This window comes from Medicago truncatula, chromosome 1, assembly GCF_003473485.1.
Source record: "Medicago truncatula cultivar Jemalong A17 chromosome 1, MtrunA17r5.0-ANR, whole genome shotgun sequence".
NCBI lineage: Eukaryota > Viridiplantae > Streptophyta > Magnoliopsida > Fabales > Fabaceae > Medicago > Medicago truncatula.
This window is the reverse complement of record NC_053042.1, coordinates 45711379-45720129: the sequence shown is the minus strand read 5'-3', so window position 1 is coordinate 45720129 and position 8751 is coordinate 45711379. Positions and strand designations below refer to the sequence as shown.

The 8751-nt window shown below is 33.4% G+C and overlaps 1 protein-coding gene across 2 annotated transcripts; it reads left to right on the top strand.

Moving 5' to 3' along the window:
- On the top strand, window positions 1-2948 carry LOC11425468 (transcription factor bHLH30). 2 transcript variants are annotated; one of them, XM_003591784.4, is made up of 3 exons: window positions 1-329; window positions 723-1311; window positions 2241-2948. In XM_003591784.4, the coding sequence occupies exons 2-3, from the start codon at window positions 745-747 to the stop codon at window positions 2688-2690; spliced, it is 1017 nt and encodes a 338-aa protein (XP_003591832.1). In that variant the 5' UTR covers window positions 1-329; window positions 723-744; the 3' UTR covers window positions 2691-2948. The 2 variants fall into 2 exon arrangements, with proteins under 2 accessions (XP_003591832.1, XP_039685803.1); XM_039829869.1 differs by lacking the exon at window positions 1-329 and having other exon boundaries at window positions 607-1311.
- Window positions 2949-8751: the final 5803 nt, after the last annotated feature.

The following is an 8751-nucleotide window of genomic DNA, read 5'->3' as shown; positions in this document are numbered from 1 at the left end:
GGTGGGCAAAAGGCTGCAAAGACAAGTTTATTTAGGAAGGAAAAAAAAAACAAATAAACCAAAAAGAGAGCAACAAAGCACAAAGGGAAAGGAAAGTTTATGTGTTGAATGTAAAAAGATCACTACGCACAAATGTTTGTGGCAGAAAAAACCTACCAAGTGAAAGAGATTTGACATTGCAAGAAGCATATATATTAGAGAGAGAGAGAGAGATCTAAAGCCTTGGACTTTTCTTTGGCCGCCCACCACCATAAGAGAAACAAACAAAGAAAATATAACTCATTGATCCCCCACCATTATAGAATCAATTAGAACAATATCTATCAAAGGTATATAGTTTTTTTTTTTTTTTTTTTTTTTTTTTTTTTTTTTTTTATATTTGTTTTTTCATCTTGTCACTAACCCATTTTGTCCTTTCAAATACCCTTTTCATTTTTATTCCTTTGTGCAATTAAGTGCATATAGTTTTGTTTTTTTTTTTTGTTGAGAAAAAGTGCATATAGTTAAAAAAAAAAAAACTCTTTAGTTCTTCTTTTTTTTTGTTAGTCCATAATATATATATATATATATATATATATAGATAATGATAATAGAAAAGAAAAAAAAATAGAAGCATACAAAATTAAACCTAGCTATAGGTTCTGACATTTGAATCTTTATTTTCACTTCACCATCATATTCATATGTATATATATAAACCTTGGAGTTTGGATATAAAACAGGAATTAACAAGAGAAACCAAGTATGATACAAGAAGATCAAGGACAGTGTTCATCTCAAACAATCAATAACTTTGAAACTTATCAGCAAGAGCAGTTTCTCCTTCAACAACAGATGATGAGGCAACAAAATAGTGATCATCATATATTTGGTGGAGGAAGGTCTATGTTCCCTACAGCAGGAGGTGATCATAATCAAGTTTCACCAATCTTGCAACAAACATGGTCTATGCAACAACTTCATCATCATCATCATCCTTTCAACCCTCATGACCCTTTTGTTATTCCTCAACAACAAGCTTCACCTTATGCAAGTTTGTTCAATAGAAGGGTTCCTTCTCTTCAGTTTGCATATGATCATCATGCTGGTTCTGAGCATCTTAGGATCATATCAGATACACTTCAACATGGATCAGGTTCAGGACCTTTTGGTGGTTTTCAAGGTGAAGTTGGAAAGATGAGTGCTCAAGAAATTATGGAGGCTAAGGCTCTTGCTGCTTCCAAGAGTCATAGTGAAGCTGAAAGAAGACGCAGAGAGAGAATCAATAACCATCTTGCTAAGCTTCGCAGCTTGTTGCCAAGCACAACCAAAGTAAGTATATAGTAGTAAAAAAAAATTCAACTTCTTTGAAACTAGCATACATGTTTTTCAAGTTAAAAAAAACTATTGCAATTATCAATTGATTACTAAGCTCCAAGAAATTTAAAATGCAAACCTAATCAAAGATCTCAACTCAACCAATATAGTACTAATATATAATACATTAATACTATAATATAATAGTATGAAAGTGAGTTTTGCAAGAGTGTTTTTTCTAAGTGGCCTTTTTGAATTCAATATATGCCTTTTGTAGATTCAAAATATCTATTACTTTTGAGCCATAAACAACAAAATCAAAATCGAATATAACCTTTTAGAAAATGAGGTGCAAAGAGTCTTATTGTTTTGTTTGCTTTTGTAAACACATTGTTCTTTTCTTCCTTTTTTTTTTATCATTAATAACTTTAATTATGTAACTATATGTGTGTGTTTTGGGAGTGTGTCTATAATGTGTGGTAGTTCCAAGGAAGCAGCTAGCTGGCTAAAGAAAAAGTGGTAAATAAAAAGTGAATTAGTGTTAATGTCTCTTGGTATGATAAAGAGGAACCAAAACAGCATGCAGTTGAAAAGCTTCGCATGAAAATATATTGTCTTTGCCGGATAATATGTTGATCAGTCAAACTCAATTGAAGAATGAAAAGAAATAAAGGCAGAGACAAAAACTAGCATAGCACCTTTGTCAGTCACAAACATAACACACTACACTACTATGTGCATGACACTTCCACCATTCAAAATATATCCACTATTTCTATTTCACATTCTTTATATCATATGCTCTATAACCTACTAACCTTATGTATATATGAGATCTATTTTTAATTAACTAAAAATTTAGTGCTTTACTCTATTTTTAAGTAATTATTTATATGAAAAAACTTTGTTTATGTTTGATTTTTTGTTTGTTTTGTTTATTATAGACAGACAAAGCATCATTGCTAGCAGAAGTTATACAACATGTAAAAGAATTGAAGCGTCAAACATCATTGATAGCAGAAACAAGTCCAGTTCCAACTGAATGTGATGAATTAACAGTAGATGCTGCAGCTGATGATGAAGATTATGGATCAAATGGAAATAAGTTTATCATAAAAGCCTCACTTTGCTGTGATGATAGGTCAGATCTTTTGCCTGAACTAATCAAGACATTGAAAGCATTAAGGTTAAGAACACTCAAAGCTGATATAACAACACTTGGAGGACGTGTTAAGAATGTTTTGTTCATCACTGGTGAAGAAGATGATCATGAATATTGCATTAGTTCAATACAAGAAGCACTGAAAGCTGTGATGGAGAAGAGTGTTGGAGATGAATCTGCTTCTGGAAGTGTTAAGAGACAAAGGACTAATATAATATCAATATCTAATTAATTAGAATTGATTAAATTATGGTCTTTATAAATTTTATCTAATTAAAGGCCTATTATTATATTAGTATATGGTACTTGGTTATTATATATTTTTTATTTGGGATATTTAAATTTTTATCTTTTTTTTTTGGGGGTGGTTTTCTTTTTCTTTTCTTTTCTTTTTTCATGGTGTGTTGTAAGATGTTGTTATGTATATGGTCTCATTGAAACATGATGATGAGACAATGAGGTAATGATAATTTGGTGGTTTTTCTTTTTACATGTGTGGTTGTTGCTTGCTTTACACATTTGAGAATGTGGAGCTAGCAGAAATGAATCCATGTTCTAATAACTGACTTGGTGAATGAGTGAGTGTGACTTTACTTGCAAGAATCCTAATATATATATATATATATATATATATATTCATGAGTAGCTTTGCTTGTGGCTTTTTTGGTTTGGTTTGAAGTTTTCATGTAAATCTCTTTATGGCAGCACAAGTGCATGACATTATAATTGTGACCATGGGAAGGTGAATGGATTCCATGCACTGATATCAGTTCAGAAAAGTCTTAAAAAAATAATAATACTACACCATTTATCCTCTCTTATTTCTTACAATTTTATATTTATTGCTACAATCTTTTTTCTTGATGTCTGAAAATCTTGTTAAAGACTCTTATTATTAAGTACTAGCAGAAAGATGGACATTACATATCTCCATTTATCCATATTTTTTATTTGTATTATTTTGTTTTCTATATGAGAAGTTTTATATTTGAGATGTTATCCACATTCAAAATTCACAAGAATAGAAGAAACCTGTGGAAGAAGTTTTTTAAGTTAGTTAGAATAAACATATCGTTCATGCACTATATAGATTTCCTTCATTTTCTATAAACAATAGAATTTTACTTTAAAGTTCATTTACATTATGAAAAACTTGTCTATTTGATAACATGTCTACCCTCATAAGATAAACATCGCACTAACCGTTGATTCGACCAATGTACATAACTCAATCTTATTTATAATAACAATAATATATCTTTTTTTACTTTATCTTTGCTTTTATGTAGTTTTGGTATTTTACAAGTCTGTTTCTTCTTTAAGTTTCATAGCAATTTCTTATCATTAGGTGTTTCTTGTACCGTAAGGGGGAGCCTTGAAGGTACAGTAAAAGGTCACGGATCCTTTCTCAGACTCTGCGTATGCATCAGGCTGTCTTTTTAGGTGTTTCTTGCACCGTAAACTAAGACTTGAGGCTTTAAATCTATTAACTAAAAATCTCTTAAGAATCTGACTTAAGTTTTAGATTGATCATTAAGTTCATTGGTTAAAGGAATAAATTTCCACGACATCAAAATTCATTTTGAACTTTATATCTCTGCAATGTGGAACTTGATATTTTTTTCATTATAAGCTCACAGCACATGGAAAGATAAGTTGAAAAGGGGTTCCTAGCCTTAATACATTTGTTTGGATAGAAATCTTTGAAGCTTAGATCCCACTGTGTTCACCATTCACCAACAAAGAAGATGATACAAAATTAAGTGGACATAAGTCATAATTAAACTAACCCATTTTTAAGGAAAGTCCAATTGGACCAAGACACAGTTCATTCCATTTTCTCGGGGCTTTCAGGTCCACGTAACCTTTCCTCCTCTTTTTTTTCCTCAAATTTAAAAAATTAGCACTTTATCAAAAAAAAAATTGTTTTGTTGAGGAAAACATTTTATCAAATCTTGTGTGGCTGGATAACAGCAATACCTTGTTTCTTAATTAATGAAATATAATTTGGAGTCTGGGGAGGGAAATTGATAGAAAATATAGAACCAGTGACGTTCACGTCATGTAAGTTGGTTAGATATCCGTTAATTAAGTTAGTGGGTTTTTTTTTTAATTAAATAGTTAGTAGATTATGTGTAAGCAGTGGTAGTGTGTGTAAAGAACAATTGAATTTGAGGTGCTTAAAGAACGATTATCTTAGAAAATTGCTTTTTTGATATGGAATACTTGCTATTGACATAAGTAATTTACCAAAAAGCTTCCAGTGGTAGTTAACTACCGTTGGGGAAACCGCCTGCCGCTGGACCCAGCGGTTGTAAACTGCTGTTGCATTTTGTATGTGAAGAACCCAGAAAACTTGCAGTAAGTTAACACAAGTAAGTTACAAGTTCAAAACAACACAAACCCAACTTCAACCCAACTTCACCCCACCTTCAATTACACGGATTTGAGCCAAATTTGTTCAAGTAATTAACAAGTAAGTTATTTTATTTCTATTTACATGCAACGTAGTTTGTTTAGAGTATTATTTTCATAGGTTTAGCAAAATGTTAGTGTTTAGGTTAGGTTTAAAAATTGCAAATTATGTTAGAATTTGATGTTATAATGTTTGGTTTTTGCTGGCATTGTTGTTTAGAGTAGGTTTAAGTACAATGTAGTAGAATTTGATGTTGAATTAACACTAATTGTGCTAGTATTTTGAAATGCACTTAAGGTGTTTGATGAAATGCCTAAGTGAGAAAATATTGCTTTTTTGTGTAATTTTATTGCAAATATGTTCAATTTTATAATGTATGTATGTTATAATGATTATAAGTTTGCATTTTTGCTTATTTTGCCAAGTTTGATTAGTTTGGTCATAATGATGTAATAACCATATTTTGAGCATAATGATTAGTTTGGATTTGTGTGTTATAATGTATATATCTATCAAATACCAATCAAAGGTAATACATTGTTTGAATTTTTGAAGAATTATAATTACTATAAACTTGGATTTTTAAATTTTTTGGCAAGTTTGAAGAATAACATAATGTGGTATGTTATATAAATGCCTAAGTTGTTGAATGTTCTAAGTGTGGATTTGTATGAATGTCTAAATTTCATTTTTGATATGTTACATGTTATTTGGTTGGATTTTTATGCTATGTTAAATGCCTTAAAAGTATATAGTGTTTAAGGAAATGTTGAAATACATTGTATTCTTAAATACATTGTCCACTTATTTGTGTTTTTTTTTAATTTGTTTTGAACAGATATGGCTAGGGACGAGGATGAGCAGCAGCGGGTTATTAGAGAGGATAGGATGCACAAAGGCAAAGCGGCGAGTACCGCTAGCGCTCGGAAGGAAAAGGTGGACTAAAACCCATATGTCCCGAAGACTTGAAGCGGAGGGACGCGAGGCCAGGTATAGAGAGCTCACAACCACATATGGATTACTCCTCCCAGGTGGTTGATCCGACACAGACGTATGAGTATGCGGAGGGATTTCAGGGATATGATTGAATGGAGGAGGATATAATGTTTTATCAGCCGCAGGACGAGACAGAGGATGATGAGGTGCATGTGATGAGGAGGTGTCAGAGGATGTTGTGGTGGATTATATGGAGGCAGAGAATGTCAGAGGGTGAGCCTGAACCTCAAACTCAGCGACGACGTCGTCGTGTTCCACCGATACCGCCATATCCTGTTGGAGAGCCTCCCTATCCTGGAGGACCTGAGACCACGCCACTGTTGTCCGACTACGCGAGGCACGTGGTGAACCCTCTTTGGGTGAACCATCATAATGTAAGTGTTTAAATTATTTAAAATTCTTTAAATGCTTATTTAAAATAATGTAGGATAAATGTTATAATTATTTAAAATAATGTAGCGTAAGTGTTTTAATTATTTAATATTATGTAGCGTAAGTGTTTTAATTATATAAATTAGTGACAATGTCTTAATTAATTTGAATTTCATATGTGGCATGATGAGACGGGTTACAGGTGTATAAATGCAGGGAAAAGGATGAAAAAGCTTGGTAAGCCGGAGGCGGGTTTGAGGTGGTTTTGGGAGCCTATGGAGGGGTCTGGCCTACATAATTTAATATACATGGGGTATTCTACCGTGACCCATGCCATGATACGTGCTATGTGCGAGAGGTGGCACACGGAGACCAGTAGTTTTCATCTACCTGTGGGGGAGATGACGATCACTTTGGACGATGTGCATAATCTCCTACACATTCCTATTCACGGCCGCATGCTGGTCCACGATGAGACAATGGGTCATGAGCGTGCGATTGATTTGATGACTAGGTTGTTGGGCATGTCAGATGTTGATGCTAGGGTTGAGATTAGGACTGAGTCTGCTGGTCATATAAGTTATCCCACACTGAAGCGGGTTTATGAAGACCACCTGATAGAGGCTAGACGGCTGGACGACCCACAGACGAGGGAGGAGCTGCAGGAGAGAGCCACGAGGAGACAGTGGTGTGTGAGGAGTTTTCTTCTATATCTCGTCGGTTGTACGTTGTTCACTAACAAAACGAACAGACACATCGACTTGATATATCTTGATTGTATGGCGGACTTGCAGGCGATTGGGAAGTGGTCATGGGGAGGGATGACCTTAGCGTACATGTAGGACTATCTAGATGATTCTGTTATTCTGATGTGCGGGAAGGAGAAGGTGTATCGTCATTTACATGAGTGGGTAAAGAGGCAGCTTTTCTATGTACAGGATGTTCCCAGACATCTGTCATCTGTCGCTCAGGTGCCTATGCATTTGTTGACCACCGTGCTGCAGAACTCTCAGTTGTGGTTCTTCACTGCTTGGGGAGATGCGTGTGAGAGACCATGGCATCATGCGCCTGGCTACATGATTTGGTATGTCAAAGTCTCTCACCCTCGTATTCTCCCACCTGATGAAGGATCTCCTCCCAAGCCAGCGAACGTGGAGCAGATCATAGAGGAGGAGCATGCCAAGGAGATGCCTGACACACTGACGATCATCCAGGATGTTGTGCATATAGTTGGTGATATTGTGGCCAAGAAAGCTGAGATGACTAAAGAGGAGATTGTCCAGGAGGTGATGCGGATAGCCGGTACTGGTCGCCCTGCCCTTACGTATCAGATTCGCATGTGTTATTGTTCTCTACTTCTACGGTATTTTATTTTGTTTTGGTGTCTATAAAGTATTTGATTTATTTTCATATGTTGCCTAAAAAAATATTTATTTTGTAGTGAAAGGCGAAATAAAAAAACGAAATGAAGAGCTAATAAAAACACAACAATGAACTAAAAAAATTATAATGTATTATATAATAGACCATTTTTCATATTATGCCGACCCGTAAAACTCTAGAAATGGTACTTAAAAAAAAAAGAAAAATTTGAGATGTCACGAAATAGAGAACAAATCTAGTTTCCCTCAATTACATCAAAAAGAAATTTTAAAAAATACAACCTGAAGCAACAACCTTAAAAAAGTTAAAATGTATGGTGAAGAAATGTTATGACTTATAGTGTGTTAAAATAATTATAGAAGTTTTAAAAAGTCTTGAGGTTTTTTTTGAGATTGTTGAATGAGTATTTTATGTGTATTTTTAACTAAAAATTTTTGCAAAATCCACTCCATAAAAGAATCTATTAAAATCTACATAATTTGAATATGAAGAGACATTTTATAAGTTAGGGGAAATCTCATTTAAACACCACCAGATTTCATTACCCTTGAACAAAATTTATAGATTGTTTTGATTGAATACAAGACTTTTTTATTTTTAAAAAGTTTTTTAAAATCTCATATAATCCTAATTCAATACACCCCTAAGCTCATTGTAATGAGATCTAGAAAAACAACAACAGAATCATCGAATCCTACAAAATGAGCAATTCTATTTCTACCCAATTCATGTGCATATATATATATTATCGAACTGTAATTGGAATACCTACTCTGGTTCTTTGAACATATGCATAACACTACATTGCAACAACTACGTAAAAGTGATTATTTCTGTATTGACTTCAAGTGTATATCAGTTCTTATTGGTACCAAAGAAACACCGTTGTTTCTTTACTGAATAGACACATACAAAGATTTTTAGAATTAACACTATAAACAATATGAGCATTAAACATATAACTATAAGTATCCAAATTCTCCAGATGAAATCATCAACAATAATATTTCCACTTCGACGAATTTCATTGTCAAGTATATAAAAATGGAATGTACTAATGAAAAATATACCACCTACCTCAGATGATAACTGAGCCAAATAAACCAGTGAAAAAATGATATAGAAT

Excerpts from the sequence above, each read along its gene's own strand:
- LOC11425468 (XM_003591784.4), top strand. The coding sequence starts at position 745 with ATGATACAAGAAGATCAAGGACAGTGTTCATCTCAAACAATCAATAAC. Across the intron at positions 1,312-2,240 it reads TGTTGCCAAGCACAACCAAA|ACAGACAAAGCATCATTGCT; the intron begins GTAAGTATATAG and ends TGTTTATTATAG.